Here is a 27,842-nt window from a genome sequence, read left to right on the forward strand (position 1 = left end):
CAATAAATAAGGAGGAGACCCAGCCATCCACAGCCGGCGGCCTCAGGACGTGTAGCTGGGGCTGTGGCCCTGCGACGACGGCCACACCATGCTCAGGGGGTCTGAGGAGCCCACGTCGGGCGGGGCCGGGGCCAGGCCCCCTGGCGGCTCCGGGGGCGCTGGGGGCAGGCCGGGCAGCGGCAGGAAGCGGGCGGGCCCCCAGGGAGGCAGGTCGCCGTGGGGCAGGCGGAGGGGCAGGCCTCGGGCCTCGGACCGGTAGACGTTGTAGCCGTCCTCCAGGAGCAGCTCCCGGAAGCTGCAGGCCTCGGGGTCGAAGCGGAGCTGAGGGCACAGGAAAGAGGTCAGAGCCACGGCCACGCCTCCGGTTGCAGGACCCGGGGTCCGGCCTCCCACCCCGGCCTCGAGGACACCCCTATAGGGTCCTGCAAGGCCCACTTCCGGTCCCCACTTCACAAAGACCGCCATTCCAGCCCAGGGGACAGCTGAGGCTTCCCCAGACCAAGCGGGGAGTCTGGCTGCCCCCTAAGGTCACGGTCACTGCACGGCCAGGAGCCAGACACGTGGAAGCCGGTGGGGTCAGCAAGGGTTAAGGGACGCAAGCCTCGGTCTCTCGTTCACAGGCCTCGTGACTTGGGGCCACGGTATCCGTCCCTGCCTGAGCCTCAGTTTCCCCTTCTTGCAAACATGGATAACAACAGCCCGGCTTCATGGGTTTTGGGGGGCGGGGCGGGGGTCCGGCCCTGAAGCGGGCGCAGAACCCCGCCTCGCCCGGGGCCACCAGTGCCAGAGGTGGTCCCGCATGGTGACCCGGGGAGAGGAAGGACTGGGTCCCAGGAGGGGTGTCCCGGAAACTCACCGATCCGTACAGTGTCCCATCCGGCCCCTGGCACAGGAACCTGGATGTCTTGACTCCCAAGATTTGGATTACCCCTGGCTTTAGGGCCTTCAGCTCCAAGAGACCTGAGGGAAGACAGTGGTCAGAGACTCAGATGGCCTTTGCCCAGCCCCTCCTCCCTCAGACCCAGGAGCCCAGGCCCCCAGCCTCCTCCCTCAGACCCTGGCCCTGCCCCCACACTCACTTTCGGGACTCCTGCGGGCAGATCCTACCACGGAGCCATCAGCCCTGATCTCCAGGTGGGCCTCTGTCTCCTGGGCATCGTCTGTGTAGAGGTACCGCTGCCTCACTTGGCCCCCAAATTGGAGGAGGGGGCTGGAGTCCCGGATGGGGAGTGCCTGGCCGGCTCCCAGCAGGACAGCCAACACAGGGACCCACAGTCCTGGGACCCGGACCCAGGCCCTGACCCAGCCCATCAATGGCTCAGTCCTTAGGTGAGGTTGCAGCCCGCAGTCGGAATCACGGAAGGGTCTGGACTCTGTTTCAGACCCGGGGCGTCCGGCAGAGCGACGGCTGCACTGCTGCTCAGGCTCTCCAAGCGCCTGCGTCCTTCTTGCACGTGGATTCCCAGACCGTGGGACAACCAAGGCTCTTGGGAGAGATGCCGAAGCTCCAGGATTTATATCCAAACAGACCCGCCCAGTCACCTTCTCTATGCCTGACCTGTGATATTTGACCCACTTGGCAGGAGCACGGATTCCACCGTGGCCAGGTCAGCCTGAACGGGTGATGCAATCAGGCAGGGGGTCCTTCCAACCGGGAGCCTGGACTCCTGGGTCTGAGGGAGGAGGGGCTGGGCTCCTGGGTCTGAGGGAGGAGGGGCTGGGCTCCTGGGTCTGAGGGAGGAGGGGCTGGGGGCCTGGGCTCCTGGGACAGAGGGAGGAGGGTCTGGGGGCCTGGACTCCTAGGTCTGAGGGAGGAGGGGCTGGGGGCCTGGGTCTGAGGGAGGAGGCTGGGGGTCTGGGCTCCTGGGTCAGAGGGAGGAGGGGCTGGGCTCCTGGGTCTGAGGGAGGAGGGGCTGGGGGCCTGGGCTCCTGGGACAGAGGGAGGAGGGTCTGGGGGCCTGGACTCCTGGGTCTGAGGGAGGAGGGGCTGGGGGCCTGGGTCTGAGGGAGGAGGCTGGGGGTCTGGGCTCCTGGGTCAGAGGGAGGAGGGGCTGGGGGTCTGGACCCCTGGGTCTGAGGGAGGAGGCTGGGGGCCTGGACTCCTGGGTCTGAGGGAGGAGGGCTGGGGGTCTGGACCCCTGGGTCTGAGGGAGGAGGGCTGGGGGCCTGGACTCCTGGGTCAGAGGGAGGAGGGGCTGGGGGCCTGGACTCCTGGGTCTGAGGGAGGAGGGGCTGGGGGCCTGGACTCCTGGGTCTGAGGGAGGAGGGCTGGGGGTCTGGACCCCTGGGTCTGAGGGAGGAGGGCTGGGGGCCTGGGCTCCTGGGTCTGAGGGAGGAGGCTGGGGGCCTGGGCTCCTGGGTCTGAGGGAGGAGGCTGGGGGCCTGTAAGCTGCCTGCCTCCGCAGTCACTGCTGCAGCTTGTGTCTGGTTCCCCCCGAACATCTAGGCTTTGGTGTCAGACACTGAGGTCCCTGGTGCGTCAGGAAACGAACAAGCACCAGGTGCCCACCGTGTCCTCCCGGAGACACAGCTGTCCAGGGCCAGAAGCCTCTCCCCTGCCCTGCCAGCAGCTGGCACCCCCAACACCCGGCCTCCTCCTCTGGCCTCAGTCCAGACCAGGTGCCCCCAGCACAGCCTGGGCGGAGGGCGGGCAGGTGAGCCAAGAGCCCAAGAGGAATGAGAGACGGGCAACTTCTTGGAAGCGAAGGGTGAAGAGCGTGGACCCCCGTTCTGCAGGAGGAAGGCGCTGGCCGCCTGGATTTCCTCAGCCTGACGCTCAGCCCGGCCCTGTCCTGGGGGATGATGGTCAACTGTCTACCCCAGAGTCCTTGGTTCAGATGCCGGGGCCCTGGGTGAGGTAAGCAGGCCCCTCAGCTATGGCAACTCCTTTCCTGCGCGGGAGAGCCCGGCCTCTGCTCCCGCTCTGGGCTCTGGGCTCTGGGTGCTGGGCTCTGGGCTCTAGACTTTGGGCATTGGGTTCCGGGCACTGGGCTCTGGGTGCTGGGCACTGAGTGCTGGGTGCTGGGCTCTGGGTGCTGGGCACTGGGTGCTGGATGCTGGGCTCTGGGTGCTGGGCACTGGGCACTGGGTGCTGGGTGCTGGGCTCTGGGTGCTGGGCACTGGGTGCTGGGCTCTGGGCACTGGGTGCTGGGTGCTGGGCTCTGGGTGCTGGGCATGGGTGCTGGGCTCTGGGCTCTGGGTGCTGGGCTCTGTGGCAGGCATGAAAGAGGCGCTCTCCCACTCTGGCATTTCCGGTTCCCCGTGCTTGGGAGGGGCGCCCCCAGGAGGTGCCTGCCTAGAGAGCCGCAGTTCAGCACCAGACCCAGAATCTCCCCAAAGGAGAGGCTGAGGGTGTGACTGTGGAATGTGGGGGGGGGGGGCGGCGGCCCCTGGTGGGGCGGGGACACCCCCAGGCCCGACCCGGCGAGCTGGAGGCGGCTTCCACCTGGCAAACAGGTTCTCCATCCCTCGGGAGGACACGGGCTGCCAGGACTGCCCTCCCCGCCCGCTCTGAGTCAGGGCCCCATCCCAAGCGGCTGGGGCGAGGCCGGCTGGGCGCATCCAGACAGTGGGGAGCCCAGGACCCGAGGGGAAGACGAAGAGGTTGACGGACCGGATCGCCCAGGTCCAGCATGGCACCTGCCAGTCCTGCGAGGATGGGGCTCCTGGGTGGCCGGATGGGTAGGCCGCCCGCCCGCCCACCCGGGACCGAGCCCTCCTCCAGGCCAAAGCCCGGGAGGGGCTGGGGGGTTGGGATGGGGGGTGCCCGGAGGGCAGGGCAGGAGGACTACCAGCCTGGCTAGGGGTGTGGGGAAGGGGTGGGGCTCCGCCTGGCAGCTCCGGGCAGGGCTGGGAGAGGTAGAGGCCGGGCGGACCGCGCCCACTCTCCTTGCTGTGGCCAGTGAGGGGAGGAGGCTGGAGGGCAGGGCTGCGGGTCCCGGGAACCTGGAGTCTGCGGTTTGGGGCGGCCAGATGTAGATTGCTTTTAGGAACAGCGCTCGGCCCAGGCCAAGCCAGCAGCGGATCAGCCACCTGCCAGGAGCTCAGGTGAGTGGAGGTGCAATCGCAACCTCTAACCCCCATGACCTGAGGAGCCCCCTGCACCCACAAGCCCAGTTCCTGCTCCTGGGGGTGAGGGGAGGTGGGGGGTGGTGGCCAAGATCCCTTATCAGTCCTGGGCCTCCAGCCCTCAGTTCTGTTTGGCGCGTCTCTTCCTGTCGCCTCCGCGCACACACACAGGTTCACCTGGGAGGGGAGCTGCAACACGGCCACACCGTGGAATTTACATGTGGGCCTGACAGGCGGAGGCAGCGAGGCTGCAGGATGTGGGGACCAGGTGCTGGGCCCTGGACGATTGCTCTCTTGGAAATCACCCCCCCTCCCACCCCCAAGTCCCAAACCTCCAGCTTCTCTGCCCTCAGGCCCCCCAGCGAGAGCTAAGCCCCTGATTCCTTTGGGCCGAGTCTCCCTGAGGCTCCCGGGCTCTGAGCTCCTGCTCACTCACCTCTTCTCCCCGCAGCCATGTGGACCCTGGGCCGCCGGCACCTGTGTCTGACTTTCCTGCTGGTTTGTGTGCTGGCGGGAATCTCTTTCCTCCACCTCTACCAGGGCCTCTTCCCGGGCGGCCTGGACCTGCCTTTCCTGTGTGCAGACCGACACCTGGTGGCGGCCCCCGTTGCCATCTTCTGCCCACCGGGCGCTCTCATGGCCCTCAACACCTCCGCTTCCTGCGCCCAGCTCCCCGCGCCCCCCTCGGGAGCCTGGACCATCTACCCGGACGGCCGGCTTGGTAACCAGATGGGGCAGTACGCCACGCTGCTGGCCCTGGCCCGGCTCAACGGCCGGCAGGCCTTCATCCTGCCCGCCATGCACGCGGCCCTGGCCCCCGTGTTCCGCATCACCCTGCCCGTGCTGGCGCCCGAGGTGGACAGCCGCACGCCCTGGCAGAGCCTGGAGCTGCACGACTGGATGTCGGAGGAGTACGCCCGCCTGCAGCAGCCTTTGCTGAAGCTGTCGGGCTTCCCCTGCTCCTGGACGTTCTTCCACCACCTCCGGGAGCAGATCCGCCGGGAGTTCACCCTGCACGACCACCTCCGGGAAGGCGCCCAGGGTTTCCTGGCACAGCTCCGCCTGCCGGGCACCGGCGGCCGCCCGCGCACCTTCGTGGGCGTCCACGTGCGCCGGGGGGACTACCTGGAGATCATGCCCCAGCGCTGGAAGGGGGTGGTGGGCGACCGCGCCTACCTGCGGGAGGCCATGGACTGGTTCCGGGCCCGGCACGAAGCCCCCATCTTCGTGGTCACCAGCAATGGCATGGCCTGGTGCCGGGAGAACGTGGACGCGTCCCGGGGGGACGTGGTCTTTGCCGGCGACGGACAGGAGGCCTCGCCGGGGGCGGACTTCGCGCTGCTCGCGCAGTGCAACCACACCATCATGACCATCGGCACCTTCGGCTTCTGGGCCGCCTACCTGGCGGGCGGAGACACCGTCTACCTGGCCAACTTCACCCTGCCCGACTCCGGCTTCCTGGACATCTTCAAGCCCGAGGCCGCCTTCCTGCCCGAGTGGGTGGGCATTAATGCAGACCTGTCTCCGCTCCAGAAATCTACGTCTCCGGGGGCCTAGCAGCTTCTGGAGGAGCTTGTGGCGGTCCTGCAGCAGGCGGGCACCGTTACGAGAGTGATTCTAGTTGGCTAGACCTTCAGAGAGAGAGAGGCTTCCAGCAACTGCTGAACATTCCAGAACCAGCAGGAAATATTGTCCTGACCGGCGAGGGCTGGGCCGCCTGTGGTGCCCAGCCCTTACCCACAATGTGGATGGCTGTCCCCCAGGAGCCGGGAGCTACCCTGTGCTAACTACTCAGGCCTTTTCTAGAAGAGATGTTTTTCTTCTCCCGGGCCCTCAGGACGGAAGGAACTCGTGGGTGTTCCAGAGCAAGCGCTGGCCAACGCCCCCTGTGTTTCTGGAGTGGTTCTAGACGGGTCATTTGCTCTAGAGGGGGGCACGCCCTAATGCCCGTGAAGAACCCTGCAAAGGGATGGGGGGGCTGTCCTGGAATTCTGGATCACTTTGGTGAAGAGTTGAATAAAGGTCCAATCAGAAGCTCAACACCGCACCGCTGCCCAGAAGATTGATGGGAGACAGATTACGTGCAGCTGGGGCAGTTTGTGCGAAGGGTGAAACTCTAGTCCACTCTCAGCCCCTGGGGAAAACCACTCCGCCTCCCCCCAGCAGATAGGCTAAAAGGTGAGAGGTGGAGGAAGGGGGTGGCTGCTGAAATGCTGGAACTTCCAGAGCTGTAATGACACTTCTTTTTTTTTTTTTAAGCTCAGAAACTGACATGTTGCCTCCCAGTATGGGATGCCTCCCCCAGTTAAGGGTGGTCTTTCCTCTGCAGCTGGGCGGCTGGGGGAAATGGGATGGATTTGGAGTCAACTGGGATATATGTGCCCTCTGGGCTGGCAGAAAGCTGCTGGTATTGTCCCCCTTGCCAACCACTGTCTGTCTGCCCCTAAATTCACTGACTCTGGCCTTGGGCACATGAGGGGTGGGAAGATCCAAGGGTATGCAGACCCTGCCCTAGTCTCATACCCAAGCAGGAGTGTGCTTGGCTAGGATCTAGCCAAGGAGGACCGGATTCTTGACTCAGATTTCTGGAGCCCCTTAGTGCTTTTTTTTTTTTTTTTTTTTTTTTTTTTTTAATATATCTCTATTGATTTCAGAGAGGAAGGGAGAGGGAGAGAGAGAAAAACATCAATGATGAGAATCATTGATTGGCTGCCTCCTGCATGTCCCCTGCTGGGGATCAAGCCCGCAACCTGGGCATGTGCCCTTGACCGTAATCGAACCTGAGACCCTTCAGTCCGCAGGTTGACTCTCTAACCACTGAGCAAAACCAGCTGGGGCCCCTTGATGCTTTTTGAAGGGGATGAAAGTAGATACTTTTATTCCAGACTTGTTTCTAGTCTTCTCATGGTGTTTTCTTTTTTTTTTTGGGGGGGGGGGGTTGCTATTCCCTACTCAGCTGCCATGGGTGGGAGAGGGAGGTATGAATTAAAAGTTCACATCAGCAAACTCTGTCTCTGTAATTTTGTTGGAGTCGTGTGTGTGTGTGTGTGTGTGTGTGTGTGTGTGTGTGTAGGAAAAGTGCTGAACTTCCAGGGACTCTCATGGCTCATGTCTTAGGGTATTCTCCCTGCTCAGATCTGGCAGCCTCTTATTGTCAGACGTGTGGTCTCTGAGCCCCACTTCCATTCTCACCTCTCAATACTGGCCCCTAGACCTCACTTTCCTCCGGGACCTTGGCATTCAGCCCCAGAGGCTGGGAGAGAAGGTGGAGGAGGAAGTGAGCACAGAGTCTAGGAGGTCTTGAACTACATTTCCCATAATGCCATGGGGTTGGCTGCGGCGCCCTGGAGAGAGACCAGGGGGCCTTCTGGGAGTTCTATTCCTAGGGCTGGGAAGGGCCGCTTCTCGCGTCCTCCTATGTCGACGACGCCGGGGTCTTGGGCATCTAGTGGGGAGCATGGGTTCTGGGGCCCGGGATGGGGAGGAAGCTGAGGCCGGAACCCCGTTCCACGTGCCTGGCAAGCTGGAGCAGAAGGGGCACTTCTTCGGTAAATGCTGGGAAAGTTCCGGTGTAAAAGGCCGCCGCCTCTGTGACGTCACAGCGCTATGGGCGGGGACTCCCTTTGTTGCGGTCCAATCAGGCTCGGAGTGCAGCTTCTGGGCGGGGCCAAGGAAGCCCCCAGGGAGTATCCCTTGGGAATTCGGGCTCCAACTAGGAAGTTGGAAGTCGGAGGCTGTGGGAGTACCTCGTGGCGTGGGGCGAGCCGTGCTTCTGACCCCAGTCCAATGCTCTCGATACCACGCAACCAACCTCACCCTCGCCCCTAACCAAAACCCCTCATTTTAGTAGTGGGAAAATAGTAGGGTGGAGGGACGTGGCCGGGTCCTCCTCTCGCAAAGCCCTCAGAGCCTGGACCCCCGGCTCTTCCGCGAACCCTAGTGTTTGCGGGCACAAGGCTCTGGAGTCCGGATCGGGCAGTGGCTGATGTGGGTGCATCGGGACTCCTCTTGTTCCTAACGAGAAGTGTGCGCCCTGCACATTGGGGGGAGGTTGGGGGGGGGGGGGTCCGTTCATCTCTTCGGGGAAGGGCATCTCTTCGTTTAGCGCTCACGGCCTCCGGGAGAAAGGACCTTTCCCGGAGGTCGGCGTGGATTGAACGCCCTGGCCTCAATGGGGCCGCGGTTTCCTCTCCTGGTGGCCGCGCTGGGCAGCTGCCTGCTTCCTGCCCTGGGTTGTCTCTGGTGTGATCAAAGGGTCGTGGAGGCTCTAAAATCCTTGGAGACGGATTACTTGCCCGACCACTTGGGGGCTGAGCATCACAAACACCTGATGGAAAAGTTAGAGAATGCCGTGAAGGATTTCAAGAACCTGGAGCTTGAGGACGACGAATCCTTTCTGGAGGTCGTCGGTGAGAGCCAGGCAGAGCCGGGACTCCTGGGTCCTGGGAAAGGAGGGGTCTGGGACTAGGGTTGCTGGGTGCAGGGATGAGAGGGCTGGAGGCAGAGTCTTCTGGGTTTGGGTACAGATTTAGGGGGTTTCCCCAGGGCTAGCAAATACTGTGTCCCCCTACCCCTTATCCTGCAACTTTATGCAACAAAACTACAATTCCCAGAAAGTAACAGGCGGATAGTCCCTTCACCAGGCCTATCCTTGCCCAGTGGCCCCATGGGTATTGTAGTTTCTAAGACTAGGTGAGCCCTCCATACAGTTAACACTGGAATCTGAGGTTCTGTCTACCCCGCCACAGATGATGCCACACTGGAAAAGGGAACCTGGAGTTTTCTGAAGGAACTGAAACGCATCACGGACAGTGACGTAAAAGGTAAATGCATGGCCCTAACCGGTTTGGCTCAGTGGATAGAGCGTCGGCCTGTAGACTGAAGGGCCCCAGGTTCGATTCCGGTCAAGGGCATGTACCTTGGTTGCTGGCACATCCCCAGTAGGGGGTGTGCAGGAGGCAGCTAGCTGATCTATGTTTCTCTCTCATTGATGATATTGATGTTTCTAACTCTATCCCTCTTCCTTCCTCTCTGTAAAAAAATCAATAAAATATATATATATATATTTTTAATATATTTTATTGATTTTTTACAGAGAGGAAGGGAGAGGGATAGAGAGCTAGAAACATCAATGAGAGAGAAACATAGATCAGCTGCCTCCTGCACACCTCCTACTGGGGATATGCCCGCAACCCAGGTACATGCCCTTGACCGGAATCGAACCCGGGACCCTTCAGTCCGCAGGCCGACGCTCTATCTACTGAGCCAAACCGGTTTCGGCAAAATATATATTTTTAAAGATAGGTAAATGCATGGAGGGGACAGGGGAGGGGTTCCAGAATCTCTCAGGGAAGTGATCGATGGTGACACCTGGTCAGGTACTGGGCTCTGGAACCAGACTGCCTAGGTTCGATTCCTGGCTCTGCCACTTGCTAGCTGTGTGGCCTTGCAGCTTGTCACCCTACACGGGACGCCACAACAGGGCTCTAGTCCCAGCCGTGGCTTAGCCAGTATGTTCAGTGGCCATTCAGTTTCACTGTTCTGAGAGCCAGGCTCTGCCGATAGAGACACACTTCCTGTAGCTCACACCTGGAGGTGGGGAGGGGACCACTCTGCTTCATCCTGCTTCTTCCCAGGTGAGCTCCTCGTGAAGGAGCTGTTCTGGATGTTGAAGCAGCAAAAGGAAACCTTTGGCAGACACGTTTCTCTGTTCCAAAAAGATGGTGAGGGAAGATGGGAGTTCCGGGCCCCCAGCCTCTCCATCCTCAGTCCAAGAGTCCTTGTCCCCAGCCCCTTGCTTCTCCACGTCGGGTCCCTCCTCCCTCACACCCAGGGGTTCAGGCACCCAGGTCCTTCCTCCCGCAAAGCTGGGAGCTCCAGCACCAGCCCTGACCTTTGCCCCCTCTCTCATCCCCTTTAACTTAACAATATGATTGTCTTTTTTTTTTTTTTTCCTCTTCCGAGGCAGCTCTCTGTCCCAACAAATGCGGTGAGTACGGAGTATGGGAGCTGGTCCTCTTTCCCTCATCCCTACTGTGAATGCCCAGCCTTTCTCCTCCCCCTGCTGGGTCTCCTGTGTCTTCATTCTCCGCGCCTGCAAGGTTCCGGGTCTCCAGCATTCCTTCTGCACCAAGGCCATCTAGGGGAGCAGGAGCACTCTTTCCGGAGCCTGGTTAGATCCCGGCTTCCTACCGAGCCCTGCCCTGCCCTGCCCCGCGGCCTTGCCCTTGCCCTCTCCTTTTAGCCCCGCCTCTCAGGGGGCGCAGACAGCCTTGACCCTGCTCCCGCAGGTATGATGTTGCAGACTCTGACCTGGTGCGATTCCTGCGAGAAGAAGCTTCACGCTTGTCGGAAGAACATGGATTGCGGGGGTGAGAGAGCTGGGCCCGAGAGGAGGGGTGGGCGCAAAGGGGGCGTGACTGAGTTTAGAGAAGGCCGAGGCCACCGTCAGCGGAAGAGAAAAGGGGGGGCTGACCCAGTGGAGGGGAGTTGGGGGAAGGCCAAGGGCCGTAAAGCGCCGTCCCACGGTGACCCCCTGTCCCCAGAGCGCAGAGTCAATGTCCATGAAATGGAAGACATGATCCTGGACTGTGAGCTCAACTGGCATCACATCTCTGAAGGCCTGACTGATTACACCTTTTACAGGGTGGGGCCCTCCAACCCCCGTGCCCCTTGAACTCCGAGCCCCCAGGCCCGTGTGCACCGTCTCACATTCCCCAGGACCCATGACCTACTAGGGGTGGCTGCCAATGACCCCTTCCGGACCCTACACCCCGACCAGTACACAGGACTCCTATCTCCCCCACTGAGACCCGCGATCTTCTTACCCCTGTACTTCCCCCAACCCCTGAACTCCCCAGGCCTCTGTGACCCCTTGAGCTTGGGTCTAGGTTTGGAAGAACAAATCTGAGAGCATGGTGTACAAGGGGACAGCGCCCACCCTGACCAAGACCAGGGCGACGCCGTCGGATGCGGGCATCTACCGCTGCCAGCTGGACACCGTGAAAAACAGCCCCGCCACGATCATCCGTTATCATGTCAGAGGTCCGTGCCGGGGGGCTGAGAGAAGTATGGGATTCAGGGGTCCGGGGCTGGGAGCGGCCTGCTTCAGGGGTGTGTGCGGGGAGATAACTTCCGGCCACGGTGTGGTTTTAGGCCAGGAGAGTGTCGCTTCCTGCCCCGCGTGTGGCTCTGGCCACGTAGGCAGGGTTTCCTTCGGGGTGGGTTCCGGCGTAAGCCGTCGGAGGCGCGTTAATTATCTCCTGCTGGGGCTGGGTCCTGGGGCGGGCCGGGGCCGGGAGGGCTCGCCCTGGCTGTGCTGGGACCTTCTTGGTGCCTTCCCAGGACGATCCCTTTCTCCTCCTCTATCAGTGTTGCCCAAAAGAGTTGTGGAGGAGACGCCGTCCACAAACATCATCCCAAACCCGGAGGATGTGACCCTGGATGAGGTGACTTGGACGCCCAACAAGTCGGCCACCACCATCCCGCCTCCTCCGTCGTCGCCGTCTTCCGCGGCGCAGTCCCCGCAGTCCCCGACGGTGGAGAACATGCTGAGAAGCCTCCTGGTCGGGCTGCTGATCTGGGGCTTTGTGGTGCTGATAGCCAGCATTGTCATCTTGTGAGCAGCCTGCAGAGAAAGGCAGGGCTTGGCGTGAGGGGCGGGACTTCCAGTCCAGAGGTGGGTCTGGGAGCTATGGAGCCCTGAGCCCTAGACTGCCACGGGGGTGGGGTGGGGTGTGGACCACCAGTTGGGGCTTCCCTAGGAGGGCGAAGCTCGGATAATGGCTAGAATAAGATCAGCTATCCTGGGGGCTGGGGTCTGACCCGGTTTGGCTGTGTGCACCCCGCTGTCTCCCAGGATGCTCTGCTATTGGTCCGAGAAGAATCCTGGATACTTCATTGATTCCATAAAGTCCTGGGTCAGCACTGCCAAGGAGGCAGCTCAGAGCCCCAACGTTCCAGAGAAAAAGGACAAAAAATCTAGGAGCCAATAAAGATTTATTTGATTGTTTTAAGTATCTGACTCACTCCTCCATACTGATCTCAACTTGGGGTTCCCCGAAAAGGAGAGGTCTGGGGACAGTCTCCTCTCTGAGGGAGGAGGGGCTGGAGCCAGGCCCCCCCGTGGGTCCTGGCAGGGGCCAGCGGGCTGCAGTGCGATCCAGAATGAAGGAGTGGGGCAGAGCCAGCAGTACCCAGATCTCCTCCTCCAGGCCCGGTCCCCTCACAGGACGCCCCCTCCCCGCTCTTCCTGCCGGGTTTCCTCTGGCCTTTTCCTGTCCCCCACCCAGTGCTGGGAGCTGGGGCAGAGGAAAGGCTGAACGGGAGCAGTGGGGTCGGGAGCAGACCCAGGCCGACGGAGCCAGGGCCCCCCGGGGTGCTGCTGGGACCCGAAGCAGGGTAAGAGCCGGGGACCCAGGAGTCCAGATCCCTCCTCCCTCAGATCCAGGACTCAATCCTCGGCCACTTCCCGTCCCACACCCAGGAGTCCCGACTCCCTTCCCTTTCCTCTACCCAGACTCAGGAGCCTGGGCCCCAGTCTTCTCCAGGTTCTGACCCAAGTCCAGGCCCTCCCCTCCCCTCCAGCCCATCCCCACTAAAAGCCTCAGGAGTCGGGGCCTTGCCCACCCTCCCCGTAGGGCCATGCTATCTGGTGAACGGAAGGAGGGCGGGAGCCCCCGTTTCGGGAAGCTGCATCTGCCGATGGGCCTTTGGATCAATTATCCCAGGAAGCAGCTGGCCAAGCTGGGGCGGCGCTGGCCCAGCGCAGCCTCCGTCAAGTGAGTGCCCTCCTCCCCGGAACTCCTGCCCCTGCCCCTGCCCCGTCTGCTCCTGTCGATGACCCAGACCCTGCCCTAGGCAGCGCCAGGGACCTCTGAATGGGCAAGTGAGCTGGTGGTCGGTCGGTCGGAAGGACACAGTGGGCCACGGCGATCCAGGGCCCGGGTGGGGGAGGTGCTGGGCATGGACACAGGATGGGGACCCAGAAGGCGATCGATTTGATTCACTTCTTTCCCTGATCACCCTTTGAGGTTCCCTTCTGTGGGACTCGCCTACTTATTTATAATTTCCTCTCTTTCCTTGTCTCCGGCTTCTGCCCACCTCGCATCTCCACACACCCTACGCTCGCTTCCCACCTTTCTGCCCGTCTCTGTCGCGTCTCCATGGGTCTCTGTCACTCTGCCTCGGGGTCTCTGCCCCCCTCCCCCCCAATCTGGGTCTTTGCCCGCCTCCCCCCTTCTCTAACTCCTGCGTCTCTGCGCGTCTCTCTCTCCCGCATCTCCGCTCCACGGCGGGCTCCCAGGTCTTCCTCTTCCGACACGGGGAGCCGCAGCAGCGAGCCGCTGCCCCCGCCGCCGCCGCACGTGGAGCTGCGGCGAGTGGGCGCGGTGAAGGCGGCCGGGGGAGCCTCGGGGAGTCGCGCCAAGCGCATCTCCCAGCTCTTCCGGGGCTCGGGGACCGGGGTCGCGGGAGGTCCCGGGACCCCGGGGAGCGCGCAGCGCTGGGCCAGCGAGAAGAAGCTGCCCGATTTGGCGGCGGGCGTGGCCCCCGAGCCCCCCCTGGCCACTCGCGCCACTGCGCCCCCGGGGGTCCTCAAGATCTTCGGCGCCGGGCTGGCGTCGGGCGCCAACTACAAGAGTGTGCTGGCCACGGCGCGCTCCACGGCCCGCGAGCTGGTGGCCGAGGCGCTGGAGCGCTACGGGCTGGCCGGCAGCCCCGGCGGCGGCCCCGGCGAGAGCAACTGCGTGGACGCCTTCGCGCTGTGCGACGCGCTGGGCCGGCCCGCGGCGGGCGGCCTGGGGAACGGCGAGTGGCGCGCGGAGCACCTGCGCGTGCTGGGCGACGCGGAGCGCCCGCTGCTGGTGCAGGAGCTGTGGCGGGCGCGGCCCGGCTGGGCGCGGCGTTTCGAGCTACGTGGCCGCGAGGAAGCTCGCCGCCTGGAGCAGGAGGCTTATGGCGCTTCCGACGGCGAAGGTGAGGCGGCCCGCGGGGCCTGGGGGCGGGGCCTGGGGGCGGGGCCTGGGGGCGGGGCCTGGGGGCGGGGCCTGGGGCGGGGCCTGGGGGCGGGGCCTGGGGGCGGGGCCTGCGGAAAGGGGCTGGAGCTGACACAGAGGCGGGGCCAGGCGGAGGGATGGGCCGGGTTTGGGGGCGGGGCCTGCGGGAAGGGGCTGGAGCTGACCCAGGGGCGGGGCTAGGCGGAAGGATGGGCTGGGTTTTGGGGCGGGGCCTGCGCAAAGGGGCGGGATCTGACCCAGGGGCGGGGCTAGGCGGAGGGATGGGCCGGGTTTGGGGGCGGGGCCTGCGGAAAGGGGCTGAAGCTGACCCAGGGGGGTTGGGGTCGGGGCCAGGGCGAGGCAGGCCTGCAGGGCTGGAAGCGAAGCCCCTGGGAAGGGACTTGGGCGGGACCTAGAGCACGGGGAAAAGTGGAGGAAAGGCTGAGTTCGGCCAGGGTCAGCCAGATGTGCTAGGCCAGAGCCCTTGGGGTAAGGGCAGCGCCCACGGGCGGGGCCTCTGGTGCTGGGGCGGGGCCTGCAGAATAGAGGAGCCTGGAGCTAGAGGTGTTGGCCGGGGCGGATGCGTGGAGGGGGATCCTGTAGCTGGAGGCCTCTCAGAGCAGTAGCTCCTGAGGGCAGGCGGCCCTTTGCGGATGGAGACTGGAAGGGGCAGGGACCTGGCGCGCGGAGAAATGGGCTGCGAGAGCAAAGCCTGAGAGTGGGCGGGGCCTCCGGGGGGCGGGCCCTGGAGCTGGTGGCCTTGGCAGGGCTGGCTTCCAAGTCTGAGCGCTGGGGCTTGAGGGTGGAGACCAGGGAAGATCGGGCCGGGAACTGGAGGTGGTGCCATTGGTGAAGTAGCAAATGGGGGGCGGGGCCTGGCAGGGGTGGGGCCAGGCTCACAGGACTAGGGGCTGCTCAAGGGGGTCCTGTAACCTCTTTTCTGTTTCTGAGTCTCCTTTCGGGAGATAGAGTGCTTGTGGCAGTTAAGCTCATAGGCTTTGAACTCAAGCTGAGAATTCAACACGTTCTAAGTCAAAGTCAGCAAAGTGCTAGAAGATTCAAGGAGATAGTGTATAGAAAGAGTTTTAGCCCAGTGCTTGGCGCATTAGTTGCTTAATATGGAATGGCAATTATAACTATCATTGTCTTTTTTAAAAAAATATGTTTTTAGCCCTAGCCAGTTTGGCTCAGTGGATAGAGCGTCGACCTGCGGACTGAAGGGTCCCGGGTTAGATTCCTATCAAGGGCACTTATCTTAGTTGCAGGCTCCTCCCCTGGTCAGGGCTGGTGCAGGAGGAAACCAATCCATGTGTTCCTCTCACGTTGATATTTTTCTCTATCTTTCTTTTCCCCTTCCACTCTCCCTAAAACTAAATGAAAAAAAAACATCCTCGGGTGAGGATTTTTTAAAAAAATGTTTTTATTGATTTTTAGAGAGAGAGGAAGGGAGAGGGATAGAGAGATAGGAACATGGATGAGAGAGGATCATCATAGCTGCCTCCTGCATGCCCCCTCCTATGGACGGAGCCTGCAACTGGGCATGTGCCCTGACTGGGAATCGAACCGGTGACTTCTTGGTTCCTGAGTTGATGCTCAACCGCTGAGTCACACCAGTGGGCCATCATTGTCTTTTTTTCTTTTCTTTTTTTCTTATTCTTCAAAAAGCATTCATTGGGCGCCTACTCTGGGCCACACATTACTTAGGACCCTGGGAGAATACAGTGGGGACATTGAGAGGTGAAGTTCCCACCCTCCTAGATTTTACAGCCTCGTGAGAAACACACCAGTTCACTGGGTCACCTCATCCACTAGGCGCCGACTGTATGCCAGGGCTGTGCTGGGCCCAGACAGAGCCCCAAGCGCCCAGGGGTGCCATTCTCTGCTTCAACTTGGAATGTCAGGGAAGGGTGTTCTGTTTCCATGGGGTCTTCTCTGTTCACTGCAAAGTCCCTAGTGGCCAGAAGAGAGCCCAGCACATAATAGATGCTCAAAATAGATTAGTTGAAAGAATGAATGAATTTCTGACGTGAACACTTTAGGATGGGGATGGGTAGGAGTCAGGCGGAAAAAATATATATATATTCCAGGCGCAGGGGGCAGCATATGCAACCCCTAACCGTGGAGAGCAGCCTCATCTCTCCAGTGCCCACTCTTTGTCTCTCTCTTTTTTAAAAAAAAGTATATTTTTATTGACTTCAGGGAGGAAGAGAGAGATAGAAACATCAGTGATGAGAAGGAATCATTGATTGGCTGCCTCCTGCATGTTGGACCGAGCCTGCAACCCAGGCATGTGCCCTTGACCGGAATCAAACCGGGGGCCCTTCGGTCCGCAGGCCGGTGCTCTATCCACTGAGCCAAACCGGCCAGGGCAACTCTTTGTCTCTTGATAACGTCCCGCTTTCTGAGCCTGTCTCTCCCTGTGTCTTTTTCCAGTTTCAGCCTTTATTGCTCTCCTCTCTCCGCGCAGGCTCAGGCCCCGCCTTGTGGAGGCCACAGAAGAACCGCTCCCGGGCAGCATCCGGGGGGGCGGCCCTGGCCAGCCCGGGTCCGGGGTCCGGGTCCGGTACCCAGGCTGGGTCGGGCAAGGAGCGCTCGGAAAATCTTTCCCTGCGGCGAAGCGTGTCGGAGCTCAGCCTGCAGGGCCGGCGAAGGCGGCAGCAGGAGCGCAGGCAGCAGGCGCTGAGCATGGCTCCGGGGGCAGCGGACGCCCAAATAGTACCTACCGACCCCAGCGACTTCGACCAGCTGACCCAGTGCCTCATCCAGGCCCCCAGCAACCGGCCCTACTTCCTGCTGCTCCAGGGCTACCAGGATGCCCAGGTGAGCTCAGCCTCTCTCCCCCAGAGAGCCCTGCGCCCCACCCCTAGGTTGAAGGGCGACAGAACTACAACCCCCAGAATTCCTTGGGCTACCGTGTGCTGGAAGGTGTGGTCCCAGCAAGGTAGGAGATATTTTTTAAAAATGTATATTTTACTGATTTTTTACAGAGAGGAAGGGAGAGGGAGAGAGAGTTAGAAACATCGATGAGAGAGAAACATCGATCAGCTGCCTCCTGCACACTCCTGTGTCCGCAACCAAGGTACATGCCCTTGACCGGAATGGAACCTGGGACCCTTCAGTCCGCAGGCCGACGCTCTATCCACTGAGCCAAACCGGTTAGGACAGTGGTTCTCAACCTTCCTAACGCCGTGACCCTTTAATACGGTTCCTCATGTTGTGGTGACCCCCAATTTCGTTGTTACACATTGAACATAATGAAAGCATAGTGATTCATCACAAAAACAACATGTCATTATATATGTGTTTTCCGATGGCCTTAGGCGACCCCTGTGAAAGGGTCGTTCGACCCCCAAAGGGGTCGCGACCCGCAGGTTGAGGACCGCTGGGTTAGGACAAGGTAGGAGATATTGTCGGAGAGGATAGTAGGAGAGGAGGAGGATACATGGCTGAGAAAGATTCCGGGACGAGTAGGGAATAGTTCCCTTCATTCGAAGTTGGGGAAGGCACTGTAGTTCCCAAGAGAGAATGGAACAGCCTGTTGTAGAAAGATCTCCGTAAAAGTGCCCTGAGGGGGAAAATGGAAGAGTCTGTCTTCTGGGTGAGCCTCTATTTCCAGGAGAGGAGTGGACGAATCCCTTTTTAAAAGGTGGCTTACACCGGAACGATTGGACCATGGTTGATGGGGGCAGGTGGTACTGATCTTTCTATTTTACGTATTTGGGTGGCAATCCGCTTGTTGGAGTGATAAGGAGCAGAGAGGGAGAAAGGGCTGGCAGTTGGGAGTCGGTGGGAAGTTATTTCATCCGCAGAACTGTATTCCATCTACAGATCTACACAGAACTGTAATGTATTAGTGGAAATACTCGTATTTTTGTGTGATGATTAGGAGAATCATCCTTGTAGTGGTGTCTGCTTTGGGGCAGCCAAGCTCAGCAGGTACAGTTGGGATCAATGGGAGAGCCACTGTAGGAGGTGGTGAGCTAATGGAACAGTCCTATTTCTACTATCAGAGAAAGATCCAATGGGCTCACAGCTTAGCTTAAGAGAGTTTAAGACTTCAGAAAAGAGTTCGCATAGAACAGAAGTCATTCCTTTGTTGACAAACAGGATGGGGTGAGTTCATGGTAGGAAAGGGGGTTTGCATATATTATAACAGCTCATTCCTCCAGACAAGGTTGGAGAAAAAAGGGTCTATATTGGGAATGTGGTCAAATGGGAAGGCTCTATCTGGGGAGCATGGGACAGCCTTCTATGGGAAGAGGGGGAGACATGGGAAACATCCATTCTTTTGGGTGAAGTTCATGAGAGATTCCTTTGTGAGAAAGAGGCTTGATTAGAAGTGTCCATTCCTGGGGAGAAGGAGTAAGAAAGAGGTGAGTCTACTATAGGAAGGAATTTTTTTGCACGCCTCTATTCGTGGGCGGCCGTAATCTGAGCGTTCACTGTGTCTGCTGTGCAAGCATCCCTTCTTGGCTTAAGGAACAGGAGAGCCCATTTTAGAAAGGGGATTCATATATATATATATATATATATATATATATATATATATATATATATGTGTGTGTGTGTGTATATATATATATTAATATATTTTTATTTCAGAGAAGGAGATAGAAACCTCAATGATGAGAGAGGATCATGGATTGGCTGCCTCCTGCACGCCCCCTACTGGGGATTGAGCCTGCAAGCCAGGCATGTGCCCTTGACTGGAATCGAACCTGGGACCCTTCACCAGGGCCATATATTTTGGGTCATTCCATTCCTTTGACAGGGATAGAAAATGGGAGCGTCTACCTTCAGAAAGAAGTCAGACTGAAAAGGTCCGTTTTTCCAGAGGCAGATGAGCAAATCCATTGTAGGAAGGGGTCTCTTTGGAAAAGTCCACCCGTTGGGTAAGGATAATGGGAGAGCTCAGTGTAGGAAGAGGATGTATGAATATCAGAATGACTGTTCTCTCAGACATGCATGGAGAACAGAAGGGTGTAATGTAAGAAGCGGATCGGACGGAGCGCTTCCGTTTTCCTGGGATGGAGATGGGAGAGTCATTTTTAGGAAGGGGCCTTCTGCAATGCCCCTCTTCCTCTGGTGGATGCAATGGGGCCCTCCATTATAAGGAGGTCCTTGAAAACATCTATTAATAAGGTGGGGTGCCCTAACCGGTTTGGCTCAGTGGATAGAGTGTCGGCCTGCGGACTCAAGGGTCCCAGGTTCGATTCCGGTCAAGGGCATGGACCTTGGTTGCGGGCACATCCCCAGTAGGGAGTGTGCAGGAGGCAGCTGATGGATGTTTCTCTCGCATCAATGTTTCTAACTCTCTATTCCTCTCCTCTCCCTTCCACTTTGTAAAAAATCAATAAAATATATTTTTAAAAAAGAATAGTTCTTAAAAAAATTCTTAAATTCTCTAAAAAAAAAATAATAATAATAAGGTGGGGTTACTAGAAGTGCCACTATACGGAGATGTCCTTTTTGGGGGATGGGAATATTGAGAGCGCCCATCGATGGGAGAGCATCTTTGGGAACACCCGTCATGAGAGAGGGGGTACCGGTAATAGGTGAGTTCATTGTAGGATTATGTCTCCTCGGAAGCGAGTCCATCATAAGGCAGGAAAAAATGAGAGTCCAGTGTAGAAAGGGGGTCTCCTTGGAAGTGTACATTCATGGGGTGGAGATAATGAAGAAATCTTTGCTTAAAGGGGGAGTCTCTTTAAAGGTATCCACTCCTTGCTTTGGGAATATTGAAAGAAACTGTAGTTAGAAGGGGAAATGTCTCAGGAAGCCTCCATCATGGGGGTGGAATGATGGGTAAGTGGGGCAAGGGGTGGGAAAATGGGAATGTTCTTCGGAGAAAGAAGGTTACCTTGGAAAGGTCCATTCTTGGGGGGGGGGGGTGATGGAATAGTCCATTGTAGCAATGGGGGCACACTGTCCTTGGAAGTACCCCTTCTTTGGGCTGGATATTATGGGAGAGTCCACTGCAGGGATTGTTTTGAAAGAGTCCAATCAGGGGAGGTGAGAGGATGGGAGAATCTACTGGAGAAAGATCTGGGAATCATCCACTTTTTTTTTGAGGGAGGGGAATGGTAGAGCCCATGTCAAGAAGGGGGTTCCTGGCCCGACTGTGTGGCTCAGTGGTTGAGTGTCAACGTATGAACTGGAAGGTCACGGTTAGATTCCCGGTCAGGGCACATGCCCGGGTTTTTGTGCTCCATCCCTAGTGTGGGGTGTGCAGGAGGCAGCCAGTTAATGATTCTCTCTCATCATTGATGTTTCTCTCTCTCTCTCCCTCTCCCTTCCTCTCTGAAATCAATTTTAAAAAAAAAAGACTTGGAAGTATCAGGTGTTCAGGCTGGATGTCAGGGGACAGCCCAGCACTTCTGGGGGTGGGGGTGATTGGCGAGTCCTTTGGAATCCGGGGAGACCTCCTTGGAAGTGTTCATGTGAGGGGGGAGTTGATGGGAGAGTTGACTGTCATTGTCGTAAAGAGGTCTCTTTATTTATTTTATTTTTAAAGAATATTTTAGTATTGATTTCAGAGAGGAAGGGAAGAGAGAGTAAGAGATAGAAACATCAATGATGAGAGAGAATCATTGATCGGCTGCCTCCTGCAACGCCCCCTACTGGGGATCGAGCCGGAAACCTGGGTGTGTGACCGGAATCGAACCAGTGACCTCCTGGCTCATAGGCCAACGCGCAACCGCTGAGCCACGCAGGCCGGCCGGGCAAGAGGTCTCTTTGGAAGCATCCACCCCCCGGGGAACCGCTTCCTGAGCGCATCTCCACTTTCCCTGCAGGACTTTGTGGTCTATGTGATGACGCGGGTGCAGCACGTGTTCGGCCGCGGCGGGAACTCCTCCGCCCGCGGTGGGGCCCCGGCCCCGTACGTGGACACCTTCCTCAACGCCCCCGACATCCTGCCGCGCCACTGCACGGTGCGCGCAGACCCCGAGTGCCCGGCCACGGTGCGCCCGTCCCGGGGGGCCCCGGTCACGCACAACGGGTGCCTCCTGCTGCGGGAGGCCGAGCTGCACCCCGGCGACCTGCTGGGGCTGGGCGAGCACTTCCTGTTCATGTACAAGGACCCCCGCGTCGGGGGCTCGGGGCCCGCGCGGCCGCCCTGGCTGCCCGCGCGCCCCGGGGTCACGCCGCCGGGGCCCGGCTGGGCCTTCTCCTGCCGCCTGTGCGGCCGCGGGCTGCAGGAGCGCGGCGAGGCGCTGGCCGCCTACCTGGACGGCAGCGAGCCGGTCCTGCGCTTCCGGCCGCGCGAGGAGGAGGCGCTGCTGGGGGAGATCGTGCGCACCGCGGCGGCGGGCGCCGGGGACCTGCCGCCGCTCGGGCCCGCCACGCTGCTGGCGCTGTGCGTGCAGCACTCGGCCCGGGAGCTCGAGCTGGGCCACCTGCCGCGCCTGCTAGGCCGCCTGGCCCGTCTGATCAAGGAGTCTGTCTGGGTGAGCGACCCCCACCGCCGTCGGGCTCCGCTTCCGCCCCGGGTCCTTTGCGCAGCCTTCCGCGGGCCACCCTTCACCCCAGTTTGGTCGCCACATCTCCCGCGGTGGCTCAGGAGGGGCGCGGGCTACGAAGCCGGGGGTCCGATGGGACGCTGGGAGGTGTGGGTCCATCCGCTGTGCAGCGTCTGCCTTCGCAGCTGTGGGATCAATGGGAGAAGCCATTCTGGGAGATGGAGATGCGGGGAGGGAGGGCGAGAACCCGTGGTAGGAAACAGTTGAAGAGGCCATTGTGGGGAGTGAGGCGGGAAGCTCACCGGGCCTGAAGTGGTGCGGGAGGCCGTGCCTAGAGGTGAGGGAGAAGCAGGCAAGGGGGTGCACTCCAAAAAGCTTGGGCCTCTTAGAGTCAGGAAGCTTCTGGGGGGTAAGAAGGAACGCTGTTTGGGAAGTGGACCTGGGGGAGCTGGACCGCTTGTAATCATAGAGGCATGTGTTTTAAAAGGTAAGGCGAGACCATTCTGAATCTTGAGTCCATTTGAAAAGCAAGGAGAGTCTCTGTCTAAAAGGTGCTTCTAGAAAAACCCGGGTATTGACCCGGGGCCTGTCTCCCTGATCCCCCTCCCTTTGACTCTAACCTTGCTGTTCCACAGGAAAAGATTAAGGAAATTGGAGACCGTCAGCCAGAGAAGTAAGATAAATTCTGGGAGAAGCAAACGAGGGGGGTGTGGGGGTTGGGATGGGAGTCGGTTCTGTCCACCCCCTGCCTGTCCTCGCCCAAGTTTCTGCTCTTCCTGCTTCTACTCAGCTATTCCAGCTGTGGGACGGCGGTTAGATTTGACCCGCAATTAGACACAGATCTCGGGGCTGGGACACTGCGGTGGGGTTGGGCCAGGATCACAGGTCCCGTCCTCCTTCCCCAGCCACCCTGAGGGGGTCCCTGAGGAGCCCCTGACCCCCGAGGCCGTGTCCGTGGAGCTGCGGCCACTCATGCTGTGGATGGCCAACACCACGGAACTGCTGAGCTTCGTGCAGGAGAAGGTGCTGGAGATGGAGAAGGAGGCTGACCAGGAGGGTGAGCCCGGACCCAGACCCCAGCCCTTCCAAGCCCACTGCCATTCCCTGGCCCCGGGGGCCTGGGATCCTCTCCGGCACCCTCTGGTTCTCCCGCTCACCCCCTCGCCTGTCCCCAGACCCACAGCTCTGCAATGACTTGGAATTATGTGACGAGGCCATGGCCCTCCTGGATGAAGTCATCATGTGTACCTTCCAGCAGTCTGTCTACTACCTCACCAAGGTGGGCCTTGACCTTTGCTTCCTGTTGGCATCACGTAACCTCCTGCTGACTGCATCCCATCGCTCTGATGTCACTTCCGATTGGCCCTCACGAGATTTCCTGCTTCTCTGACATCACCTCCCGTTTCGTTATTCTGACATCACTGCTCGCGCCTGCATCACTTCCTGCCTTCTGGCTTCTCTTCCTGTCTCTGCAGCCATCCCCTCGCGACAGTCTAGTCTCCCCACCTGGTTATATCACTTTCTCAAGCTCCCTCCCTTTTCCCGAGTCAATTCGTCAGTCACTGATAAGTCGGTAGATGGATATATAGGTCTCTAGATATGGATAGATTATATAGTGGTAGCTACTGTCATTTAAACGAAAGGTCCTCTTTAACCAGCCCTCACTTCCTGTGTTTGCTGAACTCACTTTCTGTAGCTGAATTCACTGCCTTTTCTGAGTCACAGACCTTTTTCTCCCCGGAGTGCCCATCCTACAGGACCTGTTTGCTGCCCAGTTCCTCACCGCCACCCTTGACCTTCACATTGCTTCCTGGAACTCTCAGGGTTTCTGGGCGTATGGCGGGCTTGCCCCCCCATCTATGAAATGGAAGGGGATCTTTGGGGCAGATAGTCCATGTTCCTTGAGGAGCTTTGATTGGTGAACCCCTCTCCTTCTGAAGGCGTCGCTTCCTGTACATCCCTGCCAAGTGTGGTTTGACTTTTTTTCTGGCTCTGACTTTATTTCCTGTCCTTGACCTGATCTCACTTTTCTCTGGCTGACTGCCACCCCACTCCCACTTCCTGGCTCTCCATTCTTTTTCTTTCCTTCAGGAATTCTGGATAAAAAATACTTCTTTGACTAAAGGGGGCCTCTTTGCTCAGTATCCTTTGTCCTCCTTGAGTTGTCTCTGTTGAGGAACTGTAAGTCCCGTAAGGCACCAGGGGTGGTCTTAAAATGCCCAAGAAACTTCTGCAAAGCCTTTCTAATTTTTTTTAAAAAATATTTTATTGATTTTTTACAGAGAGGAAGGGAGAGAGATAGAGAGCTAGAAACATCGATCAGCTGCCTCCTGCACATCTCCTACTGGGGATGTGCCCGCAACCCAGGTACATGCCCTTGACTGGAATCGAACCCGGGACCTTTCAGTCCGCAGGCCGACGCTCTATCCACTGAGCCAAACCGGTTTCGGCTTTTTAAATTTTTTTTTTTTAAATATATTTTGCAAAGCCTTTCTTAAGACCTGAGGTGCCCCAGACCTGATGCCTGCTAGAAACCCAACTGGAAAGTAGGAATTTACTCGTGGAGATCTTTAGGGTGTTGAAGGCAAAGTGGACTACAATTCCCAGAAACCTTTGGCGGAGCTCCCCAGTACCTTCCTATGCGGCTACCCTGACACTTCTAGGGAGTTGTAGTCTGATCTTGTTGGCATCTCTCTATCTCCTCAGACTCTGTATTCAACGCTGCCAGCTCTCCTGGATAGTAACCCCTTCACAGGTGGGGCAGAGCTTCCGGGACCTGGCGCAGAGCTGGAGGCCATGCCTCCGGGTTTGAGACCGACCCTGGGCGTGTTCCAGGCAGCTCTGGAACTGACCAGCCAGTGCGAGCTGCACCCGGACCTTGTGTCTCAGACTTTCGGATACTTGTTCTTCTTCTCCAATGCATCCCTTCTCAACTCACTGATGGAACGAGGTGAGCGTCAGACTGGGACGGGCAAGGAGGCAGAGACAGGAGGCCCTGAGACCCAGGTCAAGTCAGACCTATCACGGGCTGAGGCCTAACTCTTAGGCACTCCGGAAAGCAAGCTCCAGGTCCTAAGCTGACAGGAAGGGCCCGGGAGGCAGAAGGGCAGGGTCCATGTACCCATTGCTGCTCCTACCCTTCCCCCACAGGTCAAGGCCGACCTTTCTATCAGTGGTCTCGAGCTGTCCAAATCCGGACCAACCTGGACCTTGTCTTGGACTGGCTGCAGGGGGCTGGCCTGGGAGACATTGCCATGGAGTTCTTCCGGAAGCTCTCCATGGCTGTCAACTTGCTCTGTGTGCCTCGCACCTCCCTGCTCAAGGTGATTCCTGACCCCGGGCCCCTGACGCGTCAGCCTTGCTCTGTATTCAGCTTACCCTTGGGTCTTCCCGTGGTCTCCATGTTACCCTCAGTCCCAGCTCAGACGCCATGGGGGATGCACTGGCAGCTCGAAGGAAGTGGCCAACAGGTGTCCAAACTGGGCTGCATCTGAATCTCAGTGGGACTGATTCACAGTTTCCGGGACCCGCACCCTCAGACATACTGACTCAGGAAGTCGGGTACGAGACCAAGGAATGGGGTAGTTAAAACACGCATTGGCCCTGACCGTTTTGGCTCAGTGGATAGAGCATCGGCCCGAGGACTGAGGGGTCCCAGGTTCGGTTCCAGTCAAGGGCATGTACCTTGGTTGCGGGCTCGATCCCCAGTAGGGGGTGTGCAGGAGGCGGCTGATCGATGTTTCTAACTCTCTATCTCTTCCTTCCTCTCTGTAAAAAAAAAAAAAAAAAAAAAAAAAATATAAAAATATATATAAAAATATATATATATATATATATTTAATATCACACTCATTGAACATAAAACTACATGCCAGACACTGTCTAGCGCTTCTGGTTGGACGCGAAGCCCCAAGAAGCAGGTTACTAATTGGCAATTTTTTCTCCGACAAGGAAACTGAGAACTAGGTAGGCTAGGTCACTTGAACTTCATTTATTTATTTTTATTTGTCAAACTTGTACAGAGCATTTAATGAGCACCAGGCCGTGTTCTAAGTACTTTAGAATCTGCCATATTCAATCATTGTAACAACCCTAGTAGTAGTTCCTAATCTCCCCCGATTTACAGGTGAGGAGAGCGAGGCACAGTGACTTGCCAGAAGGTATTAATTCACCAAACTGGGTTTTCTGAACCCAGGCAATCTGGGTCCAGTCTCTGGTTTTGACCACACTGATGATTCCGATGCCAGCTAGCTTAGGTGTCGGAATTTTCAGACAGACACAAAAAGTGGCCACAGTGGAATAATGAATCCACAGTGGAATAATGAATCCCCAGGTACAATCACCAGCTTCAACACTATGAAGGGATAGCTAAGTTAGTTTCTTCTCCGTCCCCTGCCTACTCCTATCTTCATTTATTCTGCAGCAAATCACTTAAAAAAATGTTTTAATTTTTACAGAGGAAGGGAGAGAAACATCAATGTGAGAGAGAGGCATTAATAGGTTGCCTTCTGTACACATCCTGACTGGGGGACTGAACCTGGAACCTGGGCTTATGCCCTGACCATGACCTCCTGGTTCATGGGTCGATGCTCAACTACTGAGCAACACCAGCTGAGCAGCAAATCCCCTTTTTTTTTTAAAAAAAAAAAAAAGCTGAGAGCACACCCTTCCCTACCATCACTTCAGTGACATCAGGCTTCACAGTGCCCTCAAGACATTGCACAGACACCCGTACATCCCACTACCTCCAACCCCTCTATGGAGGGCTTTCTATTCAGGATTTCTCAGCTGCTCCATAATGACCACAGACTTCTCACCTCATCTTCCCGCCAGGCTTCATGGAACAGTCTACGAACCGACCACCCCACGCTGACCCCTGCTCAGCTCCACCATCTGCTCAGCCACTACCAGCTGGGCCCTGGCCGCGGGCCCCCACCTGCTTGGGAGCCTCTCCCTGCAGACCGGGATGCTGTAGACACAGGTGAGGAGAAATGGGAACAGGCATCGGGGTGATCAGCTTACTTCTGTCCTTGGGACGTCAGAATCCATAGCATCAGCCCCTTCCTCCTTCTTACTCAGGATTTGGACCCCTAGCCCTCTCCTCCCCCAGCATCTAAGTGTTGGACCTCAACCCCCTTCTCCCCAGGATACGGACTTCAAGCCCCCAGCTCCCTCTTTTTTTCCTAGGGGTATAGACCCCCAGCTTCTTTCCCTTACAACAGTGGTTCTCCACCTTCCTAATGCCGCGACCCTTTAATACAGTTCCTCATGTTGTGGTGACCCCCAACCATAAAATTATTTCCGTTGCTACTTCATAACTATAATTTTGCTACTGTTATGAATCTGATATGCAGGATGTATTTTCATTGTTACAAATTGAACATAATTAAAGCATAGTGATTAATCACAAAAACATTTTCCGATGGTCTTAGGCGACGCCTGTGAAAGGGTCGTTCGACCTCCAAAGGGGTCGCGACCCACAGGTTGAGAACCGCTGCCTTACAAACTACCCTCCCCGTCACCCAGGAGTCCCGGCTCCAGGCCCTCCACTCGAAGGAACCCTTAAAACTAAGTTCCAGCCCTTCCTTCCTGGTGGACCCAAGAACCCAACTACATCGCCCGTTTCCCAGGCAACGGTGGCCTTTTGTAGTGTGAACTACAACTCCCATGATGCTTGGGACCTCCAGGAGTCGCGCTGGAGTGAACCCCGCTCTAGGAGTTGCTGGGGGGTTTTCAGTTTTTCCTTCCTTCGGACGTGACGCAGCCTAGTCTCTCTCTGACACTGCTGCCTACCGTCCATTTTCAGAACTTAACTCTGCGTTTTCGGTCTCATAGGGGACATCTTCGAAAGCTTCTCCTCCCATCCGCCCCTCATCCTGCCCTTGGGCAGCTCGCGCCTGCGCCTCACCGGGCCGGTGACTGACGACGCCTTGCACCGTGAACTGCGCAGACTCCGCCGCCTCCTCTGGGACCTGGAGCAGCAGGAACTGCCGGCCAATCACCGCCACGGACCTCCTGTGGCCACGCCCCCTTGAAAACCAATAGCAAACGAGCGCGCGAGCCTTGAAAATTCTTGGGCTGCGACTCACTGGAGCCCTCCTGAGCGCAGAACTTCCTGGGAGTTGTAGTTCCTTTCCCGCTTGGAATGCTGGGAGTTTGAGTATTTGGGTCGTAGAGGCTGGGACGGTGGGTAGATGGGTGTGGGATTGGAGTGCCAGAAGCAATAAAGGCATCTGTGGTATTAACAACGTCTCACTGGTTAAGACCCCGGAAACGCTGGTGATGATTTTCTGCGGAATATGGCACCAGGGCCCTTGCC

General features: G+C 58.3%; 4 protein-coding genes across 7 annotated transcripts; 3 read left to right on the forward strand and 1 right to left on the reverse strand.

Moving 5' to 3' along the window:
• Window positions 1–18: 18 nt before the first annotated feature.
• On the reverse strand, window positions 19–1,652 carry FGF21 (fibroblast growth factor 21). The gene is made up of 3 exons (XM_036307269.1): window positions 1,080–1,652; window positions 857–960; window positions 19–321 (listed from the first exon to the last, which is right to left on the reverse strand). The coding sequence occupies exons 1-3, from the start codon at window positions 1,309–1,311 to the stop codon at window positions 43–45; spliced, it is 615 nt and encodes a 204-aa protein (XP_036163162.1). The 5' UTR covers window positions 1,312–1,652; the 3' UTR covers window positions 19–42.
• Window positions 1,653–3,786: 2,134 nt separating this feature from the next.
• Window positions 3,787–6,694, forward strand: FUT1 (fucosyltransferase 1 (H blood group)). 2 transcript variants are annotated; one of them, XM_036307234.1, is made up of 3 exons: window positions 3,787–4,047; window positions 4,240–4,336; window positions 4,520–6,694. In XM_036307234.1, the coding sequence occupies exons 2-3, from the start codon at window positions 4,324–4,326 to the stop codon at window positions 5,623–5,625; spliced, it is 1,119 nt and encodes a 372-aa protein (XP_036163127.1). In that variant the 5' UTR covers window positions 3,787–4,047; window positions 4,240–4,323; the 3' UTR covers window positions 5,626–6,694. The 2 variants fall into 2 exon arrangements, with proteins under 2 accessions (XP_036163127.1, XP_036163128.1); XM_036307235.1 differs by lacking the exon at window positions 4,240–4,336 and having other exon boundaries at window positions 3,791–4,047.
• Window positions 6,695–8,239: 1,545 nt separating this feature from the next.
• On the forward strand, window positions 8,240–12,077 carry IZUMO1 (izumo sperm-egg fusion 1). 2 transcript variants are annotated; one of them, XR_004967264.1, is made up of 9 exons: window positions 8,240–8,477; window positions 8,817–8,891; window positions 9,705–9,791; window positions 10,037–10,057; window positions 10,359–10,439; window positions 10,614–10,714; window positions 10,959–11,112; window positions 11,440–11,746; window positions 11,927–12,060. XR_004967264.1 is itself a non-coding variant. In XM_036307185.1 (9 exons), the coding sequence occupies exons 1-9, from the start codon at window positions 8,240–8,242 to the stop codon at window positions 12,060–12,062; spliced, it is 1,140 nt and encodes a 379-aa protein (XP_036163078.1). In that variant the 3' UTR covers window positions 12,063–12,077. The 2 variants fall into 2 exon arrangements, 1 of the variants encoding a protein (XP_036163078.1); XM_036307185.1 differs by having other exon boundaries at window positions 11,440–11,686; window positions 11,927–12,077.
• Window positions 12,078–12,190: 113 nt separating this feature from the next.
• Window positions 12,191–27,768, forward strand: RASIP1 (Ras interacting protein 1). Of its 2 annotated transcripts, XM_036307183.1 has the most exons (12): window positions 12,202–12,468; window positions 12,708–12,848; window positions 13,373–14,043; window positions 16,531–16,883; window positions 20,858–21,511; window positions 22,159–22,196; window positions 22,429–22,580; window positions 22,699–22,802; window positions 24,230–24,473; window positions 24,674–24,846; window positions 26,357–26,504; window positions 27,359–27,768. In XM_036307183.1, the coding sequence occupies exons 2-12, from the start codon at window positions 12,712–12,714 to the stop codon at window positions 27,556–27,558; spliced, it is 2,874 nt and encodes a 957-aa protein (XP_036163076.1). In that variant the 5' UTR covers window positions 12,202–12,468; window positions 12,708–12,711; the 3' UTR covers window positions 27,559–27,768. The 2 variants fall into 2 exon arrangements, with proteins under 2 accessions (XP_036163077.1, XP_036163076.1); XM_036307184.1 differs by lacking the exon at window positions 24,674–24,846 and having other exon boundaries at window positions 12,191–12,468.
• Window positions 27,769–27,842: the final 74 nt, after the last annotated feature.

This window comes from Myotis myotis, unplaced genomic scaffold, assembly GCF_014108235.1.
Source record: "Myotis myotis isolate mMyoMyo1 unplaced genomic scaffold, mMyoMyo1.p scaffold_m19_p_45, whole genome shotgun sequence".
Taxonomy (NCBI): domain Eukaryota; kingdom Metazoa; phylum Chordata; class Mammalia; order Chiroptera; family Vespertilionidae; genus Myotis; species Myotis myotis.

Excerpts from the sequence above, each read along its gene's own strand:
- FGF21 (XM_036307269.1), bottom strand. The coding sequence starts at position 1,311 with ATGGGCTGGGTCAGGGCCTGGGTCCGGGTCCCAGGACTGTGGGTCCCT. Across the intron at positions 961-1,079 it reads TGCCCGCAGGAGTCCCGAAA|GTCTCTTGGAGCTGAAGGCC; the intron begins GTGAGTGTGGGG and ends GTCTTCCCTCAG. Across the intron at positions 322-856 it reads ATGGGACACTGTACGGATCG|CTCCGCTTCGACCCCGAGGC; the intron begins GTGAGTTTCCGG and ends CTGTGCCCTCAG.
- IZUMO1 (XM_036307185.1), top strand. The coding sequence starts at position 8,240 with ATGGGGCCGCGGTTTCCTCTCCTGGTGGCCGCGCTGGGCAGCTGCCTG. Across the intron at positions 10,058-10,358 it reads TCTCTGTCCCAACAAATGCG|GTATGATGTTGCAGACTCTG; the intron begins GTGAGTACGGAG and ends CTGCTCCCGCAG. Across the intron at positions 10,715-10,958 it reads CTGATTACACCTTTTACAGG|GTTTGGAAGAACAAATCTGA; the intron begins GTGGGGCCCTCC and ends GCTTGGGTCTAG.
- RASIP1 (XM_036307183.1), top strand. The coding sequence starts at position 12,712 with ATGCTATCTGGTGAACGGAAGGAGGGCGGGAGCCCCCGTTTCGGGAAG. Across the intron at positions 14,044-16,530 it reads TGGCGCTTCCGACGGCGAAG|GCTCAGGCCCCGCCTTGTGG; the intron begins GTGAGGCGGCCC and ends CTCTCCGCGCAG. Across the intron at positions 22,197-22,428 it reads GGAGACCGTCAGCCAGAGAA|CCACCCTGAGGGGGTCCCTG; the intron begins GTAAGATAAATT and ends CTCCTTCCCCAG.